The 24,813-nt window shown below is 45.9% G+C and overlaps 1 protein-coding gene across 1 annotated transcript in view; it reads right to left on the bottom strand.

The window, feature by feature from the left end:
• Positions 1-11,726: 11,726 nt before the first annotated feature.
• LOC123758375 (uncharacterized) overlaps positions 11,727-24,813 on the bottom strand; it is a 30,786-nt gene continuing 17,699 nt past the window's right edge. The window contains exons 2-3 of the mRNA XM_045742700.2: positions 13,929-14,084; positions 11,727-12,018 (exon numbers count right to left, since the gene is read on the bottom strand). Of these exons, the coding sequence (XP_045598656.2) occupies positions 11,799-12,018; positions 13,929-14,084 (376 nt within the window). The 3' untranslated portion in view covers positions 11,727-11,798. The remainder of the gene's footprint in view (positions 12,019-13,928; positions 14,085-24,813) is intronic.

Raw genomic sequence — 24,813 nt, 5'->3', positions numbered from 1 at the left:
CACTTCTCCCCAGGCTCGTTGCCTCGACTGCGGTGAGGCCCATCCTACCTTCTCCCGTGCGTGTGTCCATTAAAAGCTTGAGGCAGCCGTCCTCAACTTGAAGCACCGGGAGCGTTTATATTTTCCTGAGGCGAGACGCCAGGTTTGCCGGCTCCCGCCTTATGCTAATATCTCTTATGCTCGCTTGTTGCGCTCTTTCCCTCCTCGTCCTTCCCACCTTCCTCAGACTCGCAACCGTTTCCGGGCCCTGGACCCTGATACGCCTACTGCCCCCTCCTGTGTTCCTTTGGGTTCTCTCCCGAAGGATCCACCTCCTGGTCCTCTGTCTGGGGTTCCCCTTCTTTCTACCCGGTCTGTCTTGTCTCCTGTGTCTTCTTCCTCGTCTCCCTCCGTTCCTCCTTCCCATCCTTCCCCTCCGTCTCTTGACTCTCCCTGCCACCTGTCGGTACGGGCTGATGTCCCTCGCTCTCCAAACGGCCGTCATGTGTGCTCTTTCAGCTTCTGTTGAGACGCTAGAATCCATTGCCCAGTACGTGGTTGCTGGGACACCTGTCTCCTTAAGTCAGAAGCGTAAGCCTGGCTCCTCTCCTTCCTCCTCCCCGACGGGTAAGAAGGCTTCGCTTTCTTCCTCGGCCCCTACTTCTGCCTCTCTCGCTCCTTCCCCTCCCATTTCGGTGGTTGCGCCCCCTGTTCCTGCTATGGAGGTTTTTTTAGCCCCCGCTTCCCTCTAGGTTGCTGCCCTTGCTGAGGTGCGCTCCCCTCTTTCTACCCCCCCTTTCTTCCTCCTGCTGTCCTTGACTGCTCCCCTCCGTTGTCTCCTCCTCCTCCTCTGGACCCTGCCCGCCCACCTCTGGTCTGTTCTCCTGCCTCCTTCCCTCCGTCTTTGCTCAGTTTACCCATGCCCCCTAACCCTGACTTTGCTGACCCTGATCCCGACCCTGATATTCTTTAACGTGCTCTGTTGCTCTTTCGCCTTTGTTTCTTCCTTGTTCTCTGTTGTTGTCCTTTCTCTTCTCGTCGATGTCTATTCTTCAATGGAACGTTCGAGGTTATTACGCCAATTTCCTCGAACTCCAACTTCTGATTTCGCGGTTTTCGCCCCTTTGTGTCTGTCTCCAGGAGCCGATGCTTGGTGCTCGTCCTGGTCGTTTTCGTGGCTATTCCTTTCTCTCTCCCCCCCCCCCCCAGCAGTTGCTGGGGCTTATAATTCTTCTGCTCTCTTGATTCGTGCTGATGTTCCTTTACTTTTTTCTTCGCCTCTCCATTGTTCTGCTGCTCGTATCTTTGTGGGGAAATGGTACACAGTTTGTTCCATTTATCTCCCCTAGAGTGTCCTGCTTTCTCTTCCTGGTTTAAACACCACCTTGACTCCTTGCCGGAGCCTGTGCTCCTGCTGGGTGACTTCAATTGTCATTTTCTCTGGGGGGACGTTCTGACGAATACCCGGGGTCGCCTTCTTGAGCCGTTTCTCCTCTCTTCTTCCCTGTCTCTTCTGAATTCTGGTGAGCCCACTCATTTGGACTCTCGGACTCGCACCCTTTCTTGTCTTGATCTTTCTCTCTGCTCTTCTCTTTACTTAGATTTCACGTGGCAGGTTCTTGATGACCTCCATGGAAGTGATCATTTCCCCATTCTTGTTTCCTTTTTCTCTTATCGCCCTTCCCTCTCTTTCCCTCGGTGGCAGTTTGCTAAGGCGGACTGGACCCTATTTACCCTCAGTGCTACTCTCTGACCTCTCCCTTCTGCCCCTCTCTCGCACTCTCCTCCTTTTTCATGACACTGTCTCCAACGCTGCCCTCCGCTCTATCCCTCGCTCTTCTCTCGGGGTCAACGGAAGTGCGTTCCCTGGTGGAATGCGGACTGTGCTCGGGCTGTCCGCTGTAAGCGTGCAGCCTGGAAGAGGCACCGCCGTAGGCAGACGACCGATTCTTTTCTTTTCTTTCGGAAAGCGAGTGCGGTGGCCCATAGGGCCATCCGTATGGCTAAACGTGAATGTTGGGCATCTTATGTCTCGACAATTACGTCCAAAACTCCTCTGGCCCAGATCTGAAAGCGTATCCACAAGATAGCGGGTAAGTTCGTTCCCGATGCTTCACCAGTCCTTCACCTCCATGATACTCTTGTGGCGGACCCGTTGCAGGTCGCTTCCGTACTGGGTTCCCACTTTTCTTCTGTTAGCTCTGGTCTTCATCTTCCCCAATCTTTTCTTCTTCGTAAACCTGTCCTTGAGTCTCGTCCTTTAGATTTCTGCACTCATCTTCAGCTTCCCTATAATGATCCCTTCTCTCTCTCTGAACTTCGTTCTGCCCTGGCCCTCTGCGGTTCTACGGCGGCGGGCTCCGATGGTATTCATTATGAGATGCTTCACCATCTCCCTCCGTGCACGTCTCGGTATTTACTGAGTCTGTATAATCGGATCTGGGAGTCGTCGTAAGTCCCTGAGGACTGGCTCGATGCCGTTGTCCTCCCTATTCGCAAACCGGGGTCTCTGGGCACTTCCCCTAAGGACTTTCGCCCTATTGCTCTCATAAGTTGTCTGCAAACTCTTTGAACGTATGGTTAACGTTCGTCTGATGTGGCTCCTGGAACACCATCACTAGCTCTTCCCTTCTCAATTTGGTTTCCGCAAGTGCCGCAGCACGACAGATGTACTGGTGAACTTGGAGGTCTATATTCGTACTGCTTTTGCTGCGAAGACCTCCGTTGTTGCCGTCCTTTTTGACCTGGAAAAGGCTTACGACACCACTTGGCGATATCATATTCTATCTCAACTTCATTCTTTTGGACTTCGTGGTCATCTCCCTCTCTTTCTCCACAGCTTCCTCTCCCGTCGTTCCTTTCGGGTGCGCCTTGGTACCGCTCTCTCTGCCTCTTTTCAGCAATACGAAGGTGTGCCCCAGGGTAGTGTTCTGAGCACTTACTCTTTTTCTGGTTGCCCTCAATGGTCTTCTTTCCTCTCTTCCTTCTGGTGTCTTCTCCGCTCTCTATGTCGATGATCTTACCCTTTGCTGTCAGGGTGATGATTCGCCTCTCCTTCAGCGCCGGCTTCAACTTGCAATTGATGCCGTGTCGTCTTGGGCCACCGATCATGGCTTCAAGTTCTCTACTTCTAAGACTTGTGCCATGACTTTTACGCGGAAACGGGTTGTTCTTCGTCCCTCTTTGTCACTTTATGGTCATCCCCTTGAATACAAAGATTCCGCGAAGCTTTTGGGGTTATTCCTTGACACTCGTTTGTCTTGGTCTCCCCATATCTCTTACCTCCGTGTTGAGTGCTCTAAGGCCCTTACCTTCCTTCGGGTCTTGTCCCATACTTCTTGGGGGGCAGATAGGCGCACTCTCCTTGCTTTACATTCCTTTCTCGTCCTGTCTAAGCTCGATTATGGTTGCCCTGCTTACTCGTCTGCTTCTCCTTCTACTCTTCGCCGTCTTGATGCTTTGCACCATACTGGGTTGCGTCTCAGTTCTGGTGCCTTTCGTTCGACTCCCATCCTTAGCTTGTATGTTGACACTGGCTTCCTGTCTCTCCAGGACCGCCGTGATCGCTACTGTCTTCGCTATCTTGCGCGGTCCTTGCAACATCCTTCCTCTCGCCTCTGTCGTGCTTTAACTTTTACCCCTCCTGCGGTTCCTGTTCCTCTTCACCACCGCCCTCTTTCTGTCCGGTTATCTCGCCTACAGTATTCTCTTTCCGTTCGTATTTCTGATGTTTCTCCTCGTGTTGTTCCTTCTTTGCCCCCGTGGAGGGTCCCTCTTCCGCGGTTTTGTACATCCTTGACCCGTATCACTAAAGCTTTTACCCCTCCTACGGTTCTAAAACGCCTTTTCCTCGAGCACTTTTCTTCTCACTCCCACTCCGTTTCTGTCTTCACCGATGGGTCTAAGTCAGCGGACGGTGTTGGCTACTGTTGTTTTTCCTGATCGCACTTATATGTGTCGCTTACCTCCGGAGACTAGCATCTTTACAGCGGAACTTTATGCTATTCTCTATGCTCTTCGTCTCCTGCTTTCTCGTTGTCAGTCTTCCTTTGTGGTTGTTGTTGACTCTCGTAGTGCCCTCATGGCTCTCGGGTCCTTTAATCCGGTTCATCCAGTAGTTGTCGAGATCCAGCATTGGCCGTTTCTCGTTCACAGTAAATTTAAGTCGGTTGAGTTTTGTTGGGTTCCCAGCCATATTGGTGTGTCTTTAAATGAGCGTGCGGATGCTGCCGCCAAGGAAGCTGTCCGCTCTTGTCCCATCTCTCGTAAAGGCATTCCGTATTCCGACTTTTACCCGGTTATCCATTCCTCAGTCCTTACCCGTTGGCAGGCTTCTTGGTTGTCTGTTACCGGTAACAAGCTACGTACTCTTAAATGTTGTGTTTCCTCGTGGCCGTCCTCCTTCCACCGTAACCGGCGGTGGGAAACGGCTCTGGCGAGGTTGCGTATTGGCCATATTCGCTTAACCCATGGTCACTTGATGGAGCGCCGCCCTGCTCCTTATTGTCCTAGTTGCATTGTCCCTCTTACGGTCGTGCATGTCCTTCTTGAATGTCCTGACTTCCAGGACGAGCGTGTGTCTTGCTTTCCGACCGCCCCTCGCGGTCACCTGTCCCTCGATAGAATTCTTGGTGACTCGGATACTTTTGATATCGTTCGCCTTATGCGTTTTTGTTCTCGTATTGACATCCTTGGTGATATTTAGCGCCCTCTGATTATTTTGCGTATTTGATGGTGCTACATAGCCTTCCCGGTTTGGTGCCTTCTTTTGATAATTACTTACTTATCACCCCTGATGGAGTATTTGAATTTAATGTGATGCCATTTGGACTGAGAAATAATGCCCCCAGCAACTTTTCAAAAGTTGATGAATTCTTTGCTAAGAGATGTGCCAGATTGTAGAGCATACATAGATGATATTGTGATTTTTAGTAAGTGTTGGGAAGACCTTATTTCTAGTTTGAAATTATTGTTTGCAGTGTTACGACATGCTAATCTAACTGTAAATGTAAATAAATGTAGCTGGGCTAAGGGAACAATAATTTACTTGGGACATGAGGTCGGACAAGGTAAGATAGTCCCGTTGCAAGACAAGATCCAGGCAATCGTAGATTACCCAGTACTAACGAGCAAGACATCTGTGCAGAGGTTTATTGGGATGTGTGCATATTATAGATGATATTGTAAGAATTTTTCCATTGTGGCTGCACCAATAACTAATCTTCATAGAAAGCAGGTAAAGTTCAAGTGGACACAGGAGTGTCAGAACTCTTTTTCAGAAGTTGAAAGGAATTCTCTCGACGTCACCTGTATTAGCCAGTTCACAATTTGATAAGCCATTTATAATGCACATAGACGCTTCGGATCTAGGAGCAGGTGCGGTTCTTTTCCAGGTAGGACCAGATGGTTTAGAGCAGCACCCTGTATACTATTTTTCTCGTAAATTTGATAAGGCGCAAACTAATTATTCTGTGGTATAGAAGGAAGCTCTGTTTGATTTTGGCGGTTAAGAATTTTGAAACATACCTGTCAGGTAATCAAGTTGTCATATACACAGATTATAATCCCCTGACATTTATTAACTCCATGAAATGTAAGAACCAAAGAATTCTAAGGTGGTCTTTGATTTTACAAGAGTGATTTTACATAGTAATTAGACATATCCCTGGAAGGCAAAATGTAATTGCTGATGCCTTATCCAGGGGATTCCCCATTGCAGTGCCTTAATGTGAATTGTTCTATACATGAAGATGCCTTTACCTTTTGGTTATTTCATGTTTCATTTAATTGTTTATACATTGATTTTGTGTTGTTGGAGTACTCTATGCTATACCCTTATGTAGTCAAAAAATGAAATTAACCTTCAGTTAATTTAATTTTTCTTTAAGCACCGGGAGGGATGTTACGAATCCATATATTTGATTCTAACATTCATCATGATAAATATGTATGTCAATTATTTTCTTTCCTCAGTTATTTAAATAAACATTGTATCCAGTTATGTTTAATTTAAATGTAGCATGCTGTAGTGTGCCTGTATTGAATGTTTGTTAATGCTATTGCATGTTTATTCCTGTGGAGGGAGACTGTGGCGTCTCATGGCGGGATGACCATATTTGAGATGTTCCAGTAATGCGTGCAGTGTATCCAGCTAGCGTCACTGATTCACCCTTGTAACTATTCCTGTTTATTGATTGTACTTAATTTCTTATTTACACCTTTAGTAATGTTATATACATATAAGTTAAATTATGTTTTTTAGTATTACTCTCTAATAGCAGAGTATCTAGAGGTTAATGTGGGTTTTTTAGTTGGTAATTTGTAGACGCCACGCCGTGTATGCTCGAGCAACGCAGTCGCGTGGGTGGAACTGGCTGGTGTGGACATGTTGTGGAGTTAAGTCTGTGTCCCTCTTGTTGTTCAGTAACATTAGTTGATTTCCTGGTTAGACCATTATGTGCATTACCCATCTATCTATTTAAGTTGTAATATATTGATTAGTGTTTGTATAAGGATATTGTGTTTTATTCTGATGCATTAATATTTCTGGCTGCCTGTATTTCCATTTATATATTTGTATGTTCTCGTTACCCTTACTTAAAGTATATTGCGTTGTTAAATAAGCAGTGGGTTCATTTATTTCCCCTAGACACTTAAGTAGGCAAGGCCGTATTATCATATATTTTCTAACCACTGTAACAGAGGAGCCATACCCAGAGGTCAAGGGACGTAACAGTAATGTTCTGAGCACTACTATTTTTCTGGTTACCCTCAATTGTCTTCTTTCCTCCCTTCCTTCTGTCCGGTTGTCTCGCCTGCAACATTCTCTTTTGGTTAGTATTACTAATATTTCTCCTTGTGTTGTTCCGTCCTTACCCGCGTGGAGGGTCCCCCGTTCCTCAATACTGCAAATCCCTGACCCACATCACTAAAGCTTTTACCCCTCCTACAGTTCTGAAATGCCTTTTTCCTTGAACACTTTTCTTCACATTCCCCTCCGTTTCCATCTTCACCGATGGGTCCAAGTCTGCAGACGGTGTACGCTACTGTTGTTTTTCCTGACCACACTTTATGTGTCGACTGCCTCCGGAGATTAGCATCTTCACGGCAGATCTTTATACAATTCTCTATGCTCTTCGTCTCCTGCTTTTTTGCTGTCAATCCTCCTTTGTGGTTATAGTTGACTCTCACAGTGCCCTCATGGCTCGAATCCTTTAAATCCAGTCCTTCAGCTGGTAGTTGAGATTCAACATTGGTTGTTTCTTATTAGTAGATTTAAATCTACTTATCAGTAGATTTTAGACAGTGGAGTTTTGCTGGGTTCCCAGCCCTATTGTTCTCTTTAAATGAGCGTGCAAACGCTGCCGCTAAGTAAGCTATCCGCACTTGTCCCATCTCCCATAAAGGTATTCCTTATTCCAACTTTTACCCAGTTATTCATTCCTCCATTCTTACCTGTTGGCAGAGTTGTTGGTCTTCTGTTACTGGTAACAAACTGCATACTCTTTAAGAGTAGTGTGTCCCTGTGGCCTTCCTCCTACCATCGTAACCGGTGGCGAGAAACGGCTCTGGCAAGGTTGTATATTGGCCATATGCACTTAACTCACCGACACTTAATGGAGCGCCGCCCTGCTCCTTATTGTCCTAACTGCATTGTTCCCCTTACAGTTGTGCATATCCTTGTTCAATGTCCTGACTTCCAGGACGAGCGTGTCTTGCTTTAAAACCGTTCCCCGCGGTCACTTGTCCTTCGATAGAATTCTTGGTGAATCGGATACTTTTTTTATATCGTTCGCCTTATGCGTTTCTGTTCACATATTGGCATCCTCTGATATTTAGCGCACTCTGATTATTACCCTGCATATATGATGATGTTACATAGCCTTCCTGGCTTGGCGCCTTCTTTGATAATTACTTACTTCATCGGAGGACCTATTACTATTTTGAAGGTAGGCTCCTCCCACGGTGGGGAACAAGTGTAGTTTTGGTGCGGATGATCACCTATCAAGAATCATGCTTTTTAATTGTAGTCTGTTTAGGACTTCTCCCGCTCTGGCAGCCCAAGAGTTACCATTGTTTTGGCAAAGTCCAACCACCAAGGCCTGTTGAACTGGGACTGGATGAGGAGAACTTATCTAACTGATAATCGCAGCTGCTCTTTGATTCATTCTTGGAGAGGAACAAACCGTTTCCAGTTTGTTTCAATTCTGGTCCACATAGGGGGCTCCCAGGGCTATTTTGTGCTACTTCGAGCTTTTCCCCACTTGTGATTGGCATAAGAGTGCAGTTGCTTCATAGTAGATTACTGATCTAAATGCCTGTACGAAGGATTTGCAGATTGGCTCCTCCAACGAGGGAGGTTAGCGACCCGAGGATTGGCAACACACGATTTAACACACGAGCATAAGATATGCTAGTGAAAGAGGAGAGATGGCGGACTTTGTATCTCGCCTCAGGAAAAGAAACGATTGCGGTGCTTCAAATTGAGGTCTTCCAAACATTTGTAGTTTATACACCTGCAGAAGGTAGGGTGGGCGTCACCGCAATTGAGGTAGTGAGCCTGGAAAGAAGAGCACCGTCTTAGTGACCTGAGTCACCCCTCATGGGGTACAAACTGCAATTGTGCATTTGAGGGTACCATGTTCAAATTTCCAGCACTTATTGCAAAGTCTAGGAGAGGGAATGTACTCCTAAATGGAGCATCTGGCACCAACAAGAATTATAGCAGGTGGAAAGGTCCAACTATCAAACGTGATCTTCACAATGTGTAGAAGCTGATGACCATGAGGGGGTCGAGTGAACATATCAGCCTGGAGGACTGAATGACCTTGGGCTTCAAGGATGTGTTTAATATCCTCGTGGCAGTCTTTCAGGTCCCTAACACCAGTCGCAACAGGAGGATAACTGCCAACACTGGCATTTAACCGGGCATTTTTGGAGGCCCCTAACTGGGGTAGGGGGAGGGGGTCTTCTCAATGCTGGACAATATGGCTAAGCAGGTAGCTGCATCCTGAGGAGCAGCAGCAATGACACTTGTACCAGTACGGGTGGGGTTAAAAGTAACTGGAATCAACCTAATCAACGAGATGTTAATGAAGGAAGAAATCTTCAGGACGTGTAGAATCCAGATGGTTGAGATTAAAGTATTTAGTCCATGTAGCTGGACCAAATAAGGTGTGGAACGTATTACCACTGGAACGAATCTTACGAGTGCGTCTTGAAAAAGGGGGGGAGGGAGGTTAGTGCCAAACACCCCCAATGAAAGGGGGGGGGGGGTAAAAGGTACAGTTGTCACAATGAGAGAAGTAGCCGCTCCAGGTGATCACCACTGGGGGCTTGGGGCTCATCCCTACCACAGGAGGGGGGGGTAGTCAGGAGGGACAAAGGAGTAACTTTGTCTGGGCCCATTGTAGTGAGGACTAAAGAGCCTGGTCTTCCAACAGTCAGACTCGGGGGTTGGGGGTGCGCCTGGTCGCCCACCCCACGAGCCTGGGGAGTTATACTAGGATAATTCAGCAGCAGCAGAAACGATTATGTAATAATTACATTCCATGGTGGTTATGGGGGCTTATTCGTGAGCCACAATTAGAAGATAGGATACCTGACAAGACAGACCCCCACCCCCCTGCCCCACCCCCAGGGGTGCATCGTGAGTATACGCCCTGCAATCGGCAATCACCACCTTGAGAACCATCAGTCCGTCGGGATCGCGTTCAGTAACTTAGGCGAGGATTGGCAACCGGCCTCTCACAGGCAATGTGATGTCATAGTTGCCAGAATACGCCTGGGATAGAGACGTATCTGGCAGCTTTCTCAAAACACAAATGTCGAGTACACAATGTGTCAACTTTGCGAGAGAAAACATGCACTCACTTGAACATTATATTGTAGAATGTCCCATATTGTCTGACTTTCGCCCTCCTGGGCTGAGGTATGCAGAACTAACTACTATACGAGTACTGGAACACTTGATATATTGGACTTGTACCCTAGATTAACCATGTAATGTAACTATATAACCTGAGCTTGTAAAAGCATCTTAATCACCTTCGGTGGTTAAGTTCTTAATTGCACACTAGTTTCTCTTGTCAGCTATCTCACCCTGTCAGGGTAAAAGACAAATGTGTGTGTGTGTGTATGTATGTATGTGTATAAAGTAAAGCTGATCAGAATTGCATTTCACCATTATAAATTCACATTAATGCATTCATAAATCTATGTATAAGTATTTACGTATGTAGCTGAGCCTAACATTTTAAAAGCACTACGATCACCTTCTGTGGTTGTTCAATAAATCTCTGAACTGTATGTTTGACAAATCTCTCACCCTGTCCATGGAGGACAGAAGAAAATGTATATATGCTAGTTAGCATTGTAAATGTGTGGCCACGTCTGGTAGAAAATAATAATAAAAAAAACTCACAATGGATACCACAGTTCTATGGGCGAGTGCCTCCCCGACCACCCGGCGTAAAAATAAATGTCTGAAAGAATAATGTTTCGACTCGGTGGGAAAGAATTAGAAGAGGGGTGGGGAGGTTGGGAAGGAAAAATTAAACTTAAGAGGAAATAGCAACCAGCACAATTAGTGAAGACGGCAGCAGGAGCACAAGGCTTCAAAAAGGATTGAGCATCACACCCCGGCAGCCGCCCACTAAGCCGCCTCATGACAACAGGCTGGAAAGGGAGGGAGGGAGGGAGGGGGGGCCACCACACTAGAAACATACCAATTTGATATTCCAAGAGTGCAACTTAAACTGCTCTGCAAATCTTGAGACCCAGAATGTGGAATGACTTTCCCAATCATGTCAAATTGTACCTCTATCTCAACCAGTTTAAGAGAAAAATTAAGTATTACCTAATAAACTATGTAACCTACCTTACCTCCTAAATGTCAAACTATTATCTAACAATATTGATTATTGACCAACTTTTTTCTTTTAACTGCCGATATCCGCCATGTATAAACTAATTAAATTGTAGTCTATAGTTAAATTTACTTTTGCTGTTTAAATTTTTTGTTCTATTCATTATTACTATTTTTTCTTTTTGTCAATTCAATTTATGCTTTGATCTCTTGGTTTTAAGTTTTAGTCTGTTTCCCACACATTGCCCGAAACTGTGCATATTGGTCTCTTTAGGCATAGTATGTACAAGCTCTAAAAATCCAACATTGTAACATCTTTTATTCAGGTAAAAGTGCATACATATATAGATTAGATAGAGCAGAAAAAAATAGCAGTTTAAAATAGGTACACACATTACCCGTCCAGCCTGGCCCCATTACCAGTTTTGCACGGCTCTGGCAGGAGCCGAGGGATACCACTTACCTGGCCTGCAAAGGCGGCAAATGCTTGTCGATGCACTTAAGGGCGTTGTCCCAATCAGTGCTCCTCTTAAAACAGTCCTATGGTATTGTACACTCACGCCGGTTCAAAGTCTTCTCCATCTTGCACCATCCCAGACTCAAACCTTCCTCTGAAAGCAGCTCCCTCACCGGAAACTCTGCCAGTTGGTGGTCCGATGATCCTAAATGACAACCTAGGTTGATCTCCTTCACAAGTACAACACCCAGAGCAGGCATGAGGTGGGGGAAGGGGGCCCCGAGCCTACCCCAGCAGCTCCAGGCGGCCACAAACTTGCACCTTTATGTGGCAAATAATCAACTTTTGTATTGAAATACTACCACTATACTTAGTTGCTAATAGAGTATGAAGAAAACACTTTCTAGGTTATTAACAAGGAAAATTTATGATCCCTTTATTCTTACATGACTAGTGTACAAGTGTGCTAACATTCACAAAACCATTAAAGATAATTCAGATATTCATCTTGGCAATCACTTCCATCTTGTCGAGAGCAGCAGTGAAGGCGTCAAAAGCCGCAGCAACATGCGACTCGAGGCCAGTCCCTACGTCACGCCGCCGCCTCACCGATCTCTCACCAAAGGCATGGTCGAAGAACTTTATGACCGGTTTTCTAGTGGGGTCGAACAACGACACGAAGAGCAGCACTCCACCGAGTAGGAAGCCAGCCACACTAAAACAATCAGGGGGATGAATAAATTAACACATCAGCAAAGCTGTATTGCTTAAAATGTTCAAAGTATTTAATCTTACACTAAAATGGTAATACAATTATCAAAATTGTGGACGATAATCACTTTGAAATGTTTTATAAGATAAATATGAGCATGGCAGTAGTTTAAGGCTGTGTGTAAACAGTAGGAACACATTTAGCCTGGGAAAGGGGGATTTATTGTAAAACCAAATGTATTTCACTTTTACAGTTGTCTAGAATCTAGATCACACTAATCTGTGCATTATACATAGGGAGTATGATTTTGAAGTTAATAATTTGTACAGTTGCGCCAATAGTGTACAGCATTTCGGCCAAACCTAAAAAGATTACTTGACAAGTTACCAAAATATTAATCCTCAAACGTAACTAGACATTTAACAATTTGAACTCTTGATAATGCTGAAGTAGACTACTTTTAGACATCATAGTTTTAAGTGAAATATCTAAATGACAATGTTTAAGTGACCACGATAAAGCCCGAAAAACATGCCTAAATTTCTTGCCCGAAACGCTATTCGTATTTGTAGCTTTAGGTATTGTATGCACAAGCTCTTTCTATATATCCTACATTATGATTGTAACAAATGTTTTTTATTCAGGAGAAAGTACATATAATTTAAAACGTATGAACACGCTGGCTTCCTGTCCCGACAATGAATTATTATTATTAGTAGTAGTAGTAGTAGTAAAGGAAAAGTATGGGTGTTATTTAATACACAAGACCGATTCGACGAAGCTAGTTTCCCCCCTTAGTTTAAAAATATATATATTGTTAGGCTAGGATGTATTCGCTTAGGTTGCATTAGTATGTTGGTCCAGGTTTTCCTTATTAAACCACAATTGGGAGGCAATTCCACAATATTGGATTCTTTAATTTTTGTTTTGGATAAGTTACGAAATTTCAGGTGCTTTGAGTGACTCGTTCCATTTCACCCCTTTAAGTAGCATTTCAGTTTGTAATTAAAAACTTTTAAAGTAAACTGCAGAAACGTTATTGATCTTAAAGACAGCTATTTATACCCACTCTTAATAAAGAGCAAAGTTTTAATTTTTCAGAGTGCGTCAGTTAAATAGCCTATGAAGTTATACTATTACAAGCTTGGTTCTGCTCAACCCTTTACGATGCCTTAACCCTATTCTCCTACAATACTGAGTAGGCTCTAACAGCTCTGAGTAGCTATTAGAGAGTAGGCTCTAGCAATCATCGTTAATGTCATCTGCAGTTTATTCATTCCTACAAACATTGTTGGCAGACAAACTAAAGCATAATTGAAGCCTTTCACAGCCTAAATGGAATGAAGTTTGTCACTTACACTAATATAGACTACCAAAGGTCAACGTTATAAAATTGCAAATCGACATAAATTTAAGGATAATTATCAAATTTTAACAAATTAAAAATCTACCAACAATTTTTGTACCCGTGTAGACGGTCAGTACTTTAAATGACTGTACATTGATAATCAAATTACCAGAAAATTTTAACCTTCACTGTGGCACAAATTGCTTGCAATAACTTGCGATCCTCGTCTCCAATCTTTCAGAACTGCTTTATATAATTTTTTATCTGCTTGTTATAGCAAGGGAAGATTTTAATGCTTTAACTTATTCAATATACTGTACTGACCAGCCACAAATTGCAGGGCATTGATGCTCTGCTTCATTTACATTAATTATCCTGCCGGGAGTCAAGATTTAAAGCTGACTGCTTAATATAAAAGCTTAGCTTTGAATGTTACAAAATCTGCGCATTTACCAGATATTACTAAAATAATTTAACTTGGAAACTAGGTTATAATTTAACCTAGAAACAAACTTTAATACGAGTTTCTCAAAGCCGAACAGTTTAAAAAAGTTTACAGGCTTACCTGTAGACGACGTTGCCGACTGTGGAGTCTGATCTAGCCAAGGGGACGTCTGTCCGCAACCTTTCCAACTCTACCTTCGTCTTGTTTGCTCCGTGCTCGTCAAGAGGAACACCCATACCATAGGCAACCCCAATCACCATCACCATTAGTAGTACACTGAAAAAATATTACCTTTTGAAGTTACAGCTCAAACTAATCTACACACAAGTTATTCAGGTATTTGGAATCTTATTAAACCCCTGTATATTCTTTACAGGTTTTAAATAAAAATCATTATTTCAGGGCAACACCTGGTGGGTTTGATGCTCCTGGATACTAGTCTGGGAGATGTTGAAATGAAAATTAAGAACTAATGCAGACTAACGTCCGCATTTTCAGCCACATACTAAGAATTATAAATTGAGTAATTGCTGCGCAGAATAAAGGGTTTCGAATCTCCTTGGTATGGGTATCACACAAATATAACCCATCATAATGACACATTGCAGCCAAATTAGCTTTTAACAAGATCGTGTTGAATTCGACCTAGGTATCCCCATCTCTTGTCAAAACTATATTGTTCCAAACACACTGGTCTGATTGGGGGAGAATTACCGACTCCCAATGACCTGAAAGGACCAGTATAAAAAGCTTTGATTTGTTCAGATCTGAAACCTATGTTTATGGGCAGCACAAAACGTCCAGACTGTGCTATATTGGTTGCCAGGATCAGGTTAAGTTACCGTTACCTGTGGCAGTCATGACGGGATAACCACGCGTCTCCTCTGGTCCATACTGCTCAGGGTTACTAAAATGTTCAACCTGTGGTTGGCTAGCCGCTCCCTGCCACGTCCTTACCGGGCGTGTAAAAAGGTGCCGATTCCTAAGATTTCTAGGCCAGGAAACATTCCCCCTCCCCCCCTCACACTATTGCCTCATTACCGATTCTTCTACGATAGTGCAGCCGTTTCATTAGATCGTAAACAGCAGAATTTCTCAAGCTATCAGGATCGACGAGAGGCAGAAGGCGTTCATTCCTGTGGATGGATGCGCTGAAAACCTGGCGATCCTAGATCTTCTGCCTGAGGTCCAAGTGCTGAAACATACTGCGCACCTTGACATTGAAAAGGCTTTCGTCAGCGTCCCTCATGCAGCCATCGATCGGCCCATGGAGCGCAAGGAAATCATAGCCCGACATAATATAATCCCTAAGGGCTTAGTGATGGCGCCTCGACAGTCTTAACCAGTCAAAAGGAGAAATCTAAGGTAATCCCTGTGACTAGGGGAGTCAAACAGGGATTGTCCCTTGTCTTTTCAATTTGGCGATTGATGAGGTAGTTGCCAATACGTAGAAACTGGGCCTGGGGATTCGTCTGGGGGGAGTAAAAGGTGTCAGTACTAGCATTTGCAGACGAGCTGGTCGTGGCGGCGGAGACGCTGGCCGGCCTTCAGGTATTGATAGATGTTATACGATACATTGAGTGGCGCTGTCTTGAGGGTCAACGCAGGAAACTGCCAATCACCGAGCCTACAGATTGATGGCAAATGCAAGAAATGGCATCTCTTTGCAAACGAGGTTCCATGTCGAGGGCGCAGCCATGGACTATTTGTATCACTGACGAGTACAAGTACCTTGGTATTCTCTTTGGTGACGGTGGCAGGGGCATCATAGGTTCTTCTTGTTGATAGTAGGTGCAGTTTGCATGAAGGGTTTGTTTTCCCGATGACTGCACCAGTACTGATGTTGGTGGACGCGTTTATGTTGATGATCGGAGCTACCAAGGTGCTTGTTGCGTTGTGCTGTAGATAGAGGAACGGTGATTAAAACAAAGGTGTGTGTTGTAGGGAGACTTGCCGCACCGTAGGGCGGTGTGTTGTGTTTATGGCGTCAGCTGATCCTTGGTGCTGCGACGAGGCAGTTGTTTTCTGTGTTTAGCTGTTGGTGGCGCCAGGTATAAATGTGGCGCGGGTCAGATGTGACCCAATTTGTTGGTAGACTGCGGATATTTAGCCAGTGCTTTGACTATGTAACGGTTCTATTGTTACGTAAAGTATGGTGACAAACACAGACACTAAGATACTATATATATATTTGGTTGAATATACAGAAGTACACAGGTGATACTTTGGTGTGAGTTGAGCGCACCGAGCGTCGGTACAGTATCTCGCAAGTGTCTGCTCTAGACCACACTTTAATTGATTGATTGATGAAGATTAAGCCACCCAAAAGGTGGCACGGGCATGAATAGCCCGTAAGTGGTGGCCCTTTTAAGCCATTACCAGTATCAATAGATGATACTGGAGATCTGTGGAGGTGTGACTGCACCCTGCGTGACGGGAGATGTCTCCCGGACCAAATGGTGACCAGATGGTGGGGTTAATGTTTGCTATTCTGCTGCTTATATGCTCGGGCAACACCTCACCGTGTTGCCCGGGCAATGCCTCGCCTCATTCATCTCCAAAGGTTGACAGGAATATTAACAATATTAACATTTGGAGCGAGTATATTATTGGGATAATCTACTCGCTACAACTATTTGATATTTTCCTTGTAACGAGCAGTCATCACCTAATATATGCTCGATGGTGAAGGGTATTTTAAGTGCGATAAAGACTTGTTTGAAATTTACTCTGGTACTATGATGTCGGAAGCAGTGCAGGAGATAGTGTTCGACTGTTTCAGGCACCTGACAGTGAGTACAGAGTTCATTGATGTCTGTTCCGTACTTAGAGCTGTGTGCTGCTAGTTTGGTACGTCCCAGCCTTAATCTGGTCATCGTTACATCAATTTCTCTGCTTTTATATCGGACATGTTTCCAAGTTTCCCCATTTCTTTTTAATGGACCCATAGTGCAGAGTTCACTGAGGAGGGTCTTATTATCACGCAGGCCCCCCTCAAACCTCCGAGGTTATATGCGCTGAAACACCACCTCGTTCCTAAACCACCACCGTATTATTCTGGGGGTGGTGTACAAAACTGAGCTAGCAAGAATCGACCGGAGGATGAGGCAAGCTATCCGTAGCTGGCTCCGTTCACTGCACTACAATAATAGGCTTCCATCAGTCTCGGGAGACTATGGAGCTGCACTCTGGTGTCGGCCTGGTCTGGCGTTGCCTCACCAGGGCGCAAAACCATGGAAGGTTGATTCAGGGGAGAAGCTAATACCCAGGCAGCAGGTCCCCCCTCACCACGGTGCTGAAAGTCTTCAACGTAAAGACATGTGCCAATACGATTGGTTCCAACGCAGGAACCGAGAGTTCCAGGGATAACCTTGAAGTTGGTGAAAAAGGGCACAAGGACCTCCAACCCCGGAGACCGCCGTAAACGTGGCCGGAGAAGAACCACCCCATCAAGGGTATGAACGACCCCAGCCTCCTGAAGCAGAGCCTGGGCCGCACAACCCTCGGGAGGTGGACGTGGACGTCCCGGTCCCGCACCTACGTGTTCCAGATAAAAGTCGTCACAGCCCTCTTTCACCCGAGGCCTGCCTCTTTCAAGACCAAGAAGAAGTGATAATTATTAAATATTTATATTATAACAATTATAATGGCTCCATTCACTGCACCACAATACAATAATATACATGATAAGATACCCATTAGGTCGAGCCTTGAAGTGCGAACAGTTGGAGAAGCCGGCAAGAGGAAACGCTGAAGTTGTAAAGAAAGTGCCAGGGCTTGATCCAGCTGTGTGTCTTAAGTATGCTGAAACAACCCCATAACTGGCAAGGCTTCAAGGGTCAGGAAGAGCGGCAGTGGTGGTGCTTCATTCTAGGTGGTGACAGTGCCTTATGGTGGTGTCTTCTTTCTTTAGTTTTCTTTCACCTATTTCTTCTTGCTTCGTGTTATTTGATGTTTATTCTTGTATTCAAGCGTAGTCCTGGGGGAAAAGTTCGGGTGCCAATGTGGATTTATCGCATACCGAGAAGATTGAGTCGTCAACTATTTATTTCACATTAGCTCCTAGATTACTCTAAGTGTTCTTCATACCTCGTGTTAATTATACGGCTGGTGAGCCGGCTGAATTCAGGAGATCCAACTGCTGAATTCAGGAGAATTCAGTATTCAAATGCTGAATTCAGGAGATCCAAATGCAGTGTTGTCACGTTGTTAATATAATTCGGTTACTGCTGGAGAATCAATCATGGCATCTTCCGAGTCTGGGGTGGTAAGTTTCAATGTCAACAGAGGCAGAATCAGAAGACAGGTGGAGGTCTGCAGGAGCAACTGATATTGGTGCTGATGCAGGTGATGTAGTCGCCAGTATAATTAGAGTAATAGGTGGTTGGTCTGGAGTGGCAGTTTGCAAAGGTAATGGAGCTGATGCAGGTTGCAGAGGGTGGGCGTCAGTAGACAGGAGATCTGCCAGTGCAGCCACTGCCACCGCTACGTCTGCCAGTGCAGACGTAGCGGTGGCAGTAGCTGGAGCTGTAGTTGTGAAGAGTTCCTCAGGAACATTAAATGTTGGTAGACCATTGGAAGTGTATAGTATGTTTAGAATTCGTGCGAATTCCTTGCAGTTCCTGCCTACCACCATTTCAACCAGGAGGACGAGTCCGAAGATGGTACTATGATCGATGTTGGGGAACAACTGGTGTGGTGAAGGCTGGCTTGTTGATTGGCCAGAGGCTGTGGCTGTTGTGGCCGAGTCGATGATTGGTTGGCGGACTGGCAGCTAGACCCCCCATTGGCGTGCAGGCTGTACAGACGCTCCGCCCCCGCCTGGAAGCTCAGGGAAGTTGGCGGCTCGCATGTTGATATTTGATGGTGCATGGTGAGTGGTGTTGGTCTGCCTGGCGTCGAACATCATCTGTATTTCTTCACGTCTTTGGGGGTACTCGGCGGCGACGGCAGTATGTTCGCCATCGCAGAGAAGGCAGTGAAGATATTCGTTCGTTCGTGCAATTTTTGGAAGTGGTGGTTCCCAGTGCACTTGCTGCACCGTTGGTCCCGAGATGTACAGTTCTTTGTGAAGTGATCGTAGCTAACACTTTTAGCATTGCCGAAGCCGTTAATAGTGTACTTTGGTGATTACACGAATTGCAATAGCGTGATGCACTAAATGAACAAATCCACAAGGGCCGTGACGAGGATTCGAACCTGGGATTATTTCGTAAAATCCTGGTTTGTGTCTGAGAGGCTGCAGGGTCCAGTAAGGTCATTTAACTTCTGGTTTAAATTCTTTTAATAGTGTGGTAGCTCAGTGGATAAAGGTAGTGTCTGGGATGCTCTCAGATGTAGGTTTGAATCCTCGTCACGGCCTTTGTGGATTTGTTTCTTTGGTGATCTGTCGGGGGGGGGGGGGGGTTGCTAGCGATTCCAAAGCACCGGAAGCCGTTGGTAGTAGCAAAGGTAGCTTCCTTAGGCGATGTGAAGGTGACCTTCATGGTGGAGAGGTGGCTGTCATGTATAGATTGATTTAGATTAAGCCACCCAAAAGGGGGCACGGGCATGAATAGCCCATAAGTGGAGGCCCTTTGGAGTCATTACTAGTACCAATAGCTGGTGCTTGGGATCTGTGGATGGATGGCATCTTCATGGTCGCTTGCAGTTTATGACCCGCAGGAGGCTTAGTCGCCAGGTTGCAGTTTAATGTGCAAAGTGACGCTTTATATCTGAACAGAGCAACGTCGGTAGTTTGGTACCATCAGGATCGTCGTCCTTTGAGGAATTGCATTTGTCCATCAGGGAATTTGCGGTGAAATTCTAGGTCGTGGTATTCTTTTTTCAGTATTGTGAGATTATTGTAAGCGTTCATGGAGTGGGCGTGGACATACTTGGGGTGCGGGTATTTGTTCTGGCTGATTAACTTGTTACATCTGTGGGCCAATTGTCGTCTGGTGTGTGTTGCCATTGAACTCGCTATGCGCTGTTCTTTCCGCCCAGCAAGTATTTTTGTTTTCGTTGTCTTCGGTCGCAAGGCCATTCTCGTCAACGTCGGCTCTGGGGAGCCTCGGTGTTGGTTGTGAGTTTCGCGTGGTCCGTTGTTTTTGGATGTGGTGTCTTCGTTGGCAGGGGTAGCCAGTGTGGGTGGCGTCCCTGTTACCGGACTGGTTGTGGGTACTGTTGCAGGGTCGGACACCGAGCCGGCCCCAGGTGGAGGAGCTGGGAGAAGGTCGCCTGGTACTGTCACCGTCTGAAGTCCATTTGCAGTGAGCAACCTCCTCTTGTTTTAGATTTAGCTACTCGGAACGTAGTGTCCATGTAGCACGGGCTATGGTGAGCCCGTAAGGAGCCTGTTGATAATGTGGACGTATAGGTTGATATCGTTGCCTGCCAATTTGTCGGCAAGGTGTAGAAGCACCGGTAGGAGGGTGTTGTTGGTGGCAACTGCAGCAGCTTCCCCAGTGTTCTCGGGCAAGGCCAGGAAAGCAGACGTAGGCGGTTTGGCTAGCCGAGTTGAGGTGGTGCTTGCCATCATTTTTATTTCTTCCTGACGGTGGAGACAGTTGGGTGAAACTTCAGTGTGCGGACCATTGCAGAGTAGGCAGAGTCAGTGGGAGGATGTGCAGGCTTTGTAGTGATGCTCCTGGGCGCAAAAAATACTGCATTTCTGCACTTGCTCGTGTAGTGGGAGTATCGGTAGCACTTTAAGCACTGGCGGAGCTCTGTGTATCGTTCCTTGGTCATGTGGGCAGGTGGAATCTTAATTCAGGCGCACTAGAGGAATTAGTGCGCCGTGTTCTTTGACGTGGGTTGCTGCAATGACCGTGAAGGTCACTTTCAGTGTGGGTCTACGGGTGTTGGAGTTGCTGATCTTGGCCACTACCGTGGTCAGCGTCAAGTTCAGGGAATTTATGCTGGCGAGGATTTCGTCGTCGCTGCGGTCAGAGATCCATGCGCTGATGTGTGTGGCAAACAGTCCTGTCCGCCAGGTGGCATCTAGGAGGAGTGAGGGTGAGGCCGACGTCTAGCAGGGTGGTCGTGGTGGAGGCAGCGAATAGTTTCTCCAGGTCATTGTCGCTGGAGCAGAGAAGGTGAACACCTCTGGTCTCCACGATGTCAGGTGGTGAGATATTTTCGATGGTAGAGACCTTTTCTAAGATCCCAGCCGTAGTGAGAATAAGGTCCTCTTGGAGGCAAACCTTGACTGTGCAACATGGTACAGGTACTATAGATGCCTCGGTCTGTGCACTATCTGTGCGCGCGTGGTGGACAAACACCAGGGGGTGTGTGTCATGTATAGGAATGAACTTTACGGTAACAGCAGTCAAGGAAGGGTGTTGTTCGTTTATGCTTGTGACGTCTTTGGCAGCTTTCAGAAAATAGGAAGCTCACTCTGCAGACAAACACCGTCCTGGCTGCGAGGTAGTGTCATGGTGGGGGTGAGGATCATGTACGCCGCCTCAAGAGAGGAGGGGGTGGTGGGGTCGAACAGACCCTGTAATGTTGCAGCACTGCTAAACAGCAGTTTGGGGTTACCCGTCGTTGAGGACTATGTCTAGTGGTGCAACAGGTGTTATAGTGGTGATTAGGTCCAGGATCTCTAACCGGGTAACGATCCGGTCCTCTCTGAATCGCACCTTGATCCGGTAGATCATGGTATACATGCTTAGTACCAGAGGGTTGCACATTACTGAAGAGGCCTCCCATCTCTTTCCGGTATAATGCACCGGTTTAGGATGGGGTCTGACCTAGAGTAAAGCGCTCTGAATGTGCACGACACGCCCGAATGCGTTCTTTTATACTGACTGGAAGGACGGTGGTCTGGGGGATGCCCGAATTTGCCTCTTCGATCCGACTGCATAAGAAAAAGCATTTCGTTAGTTTATTTGAGTCGGCTGACCCAACAGTCAGGGAAGCATCCCTTCTACCAGCATTCCCCTCCCTGTCCGGCCCATTGTTGCCATGAGGGGGCTTGGTGGGTGGCTTCCAGAGAATGATGCTCCATGGGACAGTCCTCTGTCCTTTTGAAACCATATGCTCCTGCTGCTGTCTAAGTTTGCCGATCGCTTTTCCTTCATATATCTCTTTTTCGTTTCATTTATCTCCCCCCCCCCCCCCACCCCGAGTGTTCCCCTTTCTCTTCCCGATCTTAAACACCTACTCGACTCCTTGCTGGAGCCTGTGCTCTTGCTGGGTGATTTCAATTGTCGACATACCCTTTGGGGTGGTGATCTGACAGACACCCGAGGTTGCCTTCTCTAACCATTCATCCTCTTCTGTCTTCTGAATTCTGGTGAGCCCACTCATTTAGACACCGACTCGTACCCTTTCCTGTATTGATCTTCCTCTGCTCGTCTTCCCTTTACTTAGATTTTGAGTGGAGGGTTTTTGATGCCCTCCATGGTAGTGACCATTTTCCCCATCCTTGTTTCCTTTTTTCTTTTCACCTTCCCCTTTCCTTCCCTAGGTGGCAGTCTGCCGAGGCTGATTGGCTCCTCCTTACCCTCCGTGCTACTATCTCCGACCTCTCCATTCTGCCTCTCCCTCGTGCCCTCTTTTATGACACTGTCTTCGATGCTGCCTTTCGCTCTATTCCTCGCTCTTCCTCTTGGGTAACGCGGAAGTGCGTTCCCTGGTAAAATGTCGACTGTGCTCGACATCATCCCACATTAGCCAGACCATCCGTACGGCTAAACGTGCATGTCGGATGTCTTATGTCTCCATGTCCGAAACTCCTCTACTGCTGATCTGGAAGCGTATCCACAAGATAGTGGCCAAGTTCGTTCCCAATGTCTCGCCAGTCCTTCACCTCTGTGGTACTCTTGTCAGACCCGTTGTAGGTTGCGACTGTATTGGGTTCCCACGTTTCGTCTGTTAGTTCTGGTTCTCTTCAATCCTGCCTTCCTTCGTAGGTCTCCTTGAATCTCGTCCTTTGAATTTCTGTACCCATCTTAACCTTCCTATAACGATCCCTACTGAGCTTCAGTCTGCCCCTGGCCCTCTGCGGTTCTATGGCGGCAGGCTCCGATGGCATTCATTACGAGATGCTTCGACATCTCCCTCCGTGCTCGTCTCAGTATTTACCGAGTCTTTTTTCTATTTTCCGGAAATATTTTCCGGGGCAGTGTCTACGGCAGGTGCTCATCATGAAGCTAACCTTCACTTCAGAAGCCGCAACAACCGAGGCCACTACACAAGGAATCAATTGTTTTGTTATCAAGATTCCACCCTACAGAGTGAAGGAACGCTTCTACGAGATGATAATGCTTATGTGCTACGAGTTCCCTCACTCCAAGTGTCGGCATCCCATCTAGAAGTGCAGCAATTGCACCAAGGACTACCACTATTCAATCTGCAAGTCAAACTATGCTGCATACTCAGCGAAAGCTATCACTTCGCGATTTCTCAACGATAACCGAGGTGAAGATGCTGCTAAACCCAATTTAACAGCATCAACCAGTGAACTCTAGCAGGACCCCGACGCCCACGAGCAACAGCTCGCCAACTGTCTGGCACCTTTAAGGCCAAGCAGGTGTTGGACAACTCTGCACCCGAAGACCCAGCCAGAGAATAAACGTCTGTGACCCCCACGCGACAAAACCATCGGAAAGCAGGCCGTTTAAGAGTAACACCAAAGATCAGTATTGTGACACAAAGGGACAATAGTCGCGTTCAGTTAATCAGCGGTACCCAGGTAAAGCTAGAGTCCACAATGTCAATAGTCGAGTCCAAGAGTCAATAGAGTTCTCAGGAAAAAAAATCTGCATGCATAGCTTATTTGTAAAGGGAACGGAGTCTACTATAGAAGCATTATTCAAGTTAATAATTGCATGTTTGGGAGCTATCAAATACCACATGTTAAATATAGAAAGCCATATTTAACTATAAATTACCATTTGTTCTGGGTCATATACCTTATGAACCAGAATGACTACTATAGTATCTGGATTATCTTAAAGTTAGTATTCGAGATTCTATACAATTGCTGAGGTAGTTTTTTACGATGTTCGTAGAAACTAAGGTTACAAAATAATATCCTCCAGTAAACTAAAGTTGGTCAAGTGAAAGTATTGTAAACCTGTTCTTAATAGAGTCACCTTCAGGAGTCGAGTGGTGTAGACTGCTAGAAGTAAATGTTTCAAGGCACAAGCTACAATCCAATAGTATTAACTTTACTGTAAGTGATAGTGTTCTTGCTCATGTCCCAGCAGACTTGTTATCTATAACTTAAAATTAGTTACATTTATCATGTTCTCCACTTCTGCCCCCCCCCCCCCCCCCCCAACACTCACAGTTGCAATTCCCCAATGACACACTTGTCCCACATCATACGAATGTTTCGACGAGAGCACAGTCTCAATAGGACAGTTGGTTTAATGAAAATGCAGAAATTTGCAGTGTTCCATACAGGTCCACCGCATAATAAAATTGAACTATGTGGAAAGGGGGGGGAAGAGTAAGTGGCTTTTATCCCCCAATGTGCACTACCTGCAGCAAATGCATCTCTCCCTCCACCACTGAATACATTAGGACACCCAACACTTCCACTACTACTCTGGCCACAAAAAAAAAATCGCTGGACGTGAGGTTGTATAACTTTTGATCCATTTGCACACGTTGCGGACAGTTATGAAAAAAATATTAGCGTTATCTACATGTTATGTGCGCAAGGGAAGGCATTAAACTTGTCAAAATTTAGCCAGAAAAGTCAAGTGTTTTGAACTATATTCATTAAACTATCTGGGGAAAAAATATTAAAGGGGAAACGAGCCATACTGATGAAACTCCATGTTTAACAATTCTGCTTCACTAGGGCTGAAGAGTAACGGACTAAGGTCCTATGAAACAGTCTGCTGTACCCAGTTTTGCATTCCCCAACATTATTCCCTCTCCTCTAACCAGGGGGTAATTCTGAAGGGCAAAACTCTGGACAAATAATAGCTCTTTCACACAGTCAAACACTACGATTTTCCCCTGATCCTCCTCTTGGAGTGAACGGGATTCGGACACTGTTTCTGGG

The sequence above is a fragment of the Procambarus clarkii genome, chromosome 11 (assembly GCF_040958095.1).
Source record: "Procambarus clarkii isolate CNS0578487 chromosome 11, FALCON_Pclarkii_2.0, whole genome shotgun sequence".
In the NCBI taxonomy this organism is placed as follows: domain Eukaryota; kingdom Metazoa; phylum Arthropoda; class Malacostraca; order Decapoda; family Cambaridae; genus Procambarus; species Procambarus clarkii.
This window is presented reverse-complemented; position numbering and strand designations above follow the sequence as displayed.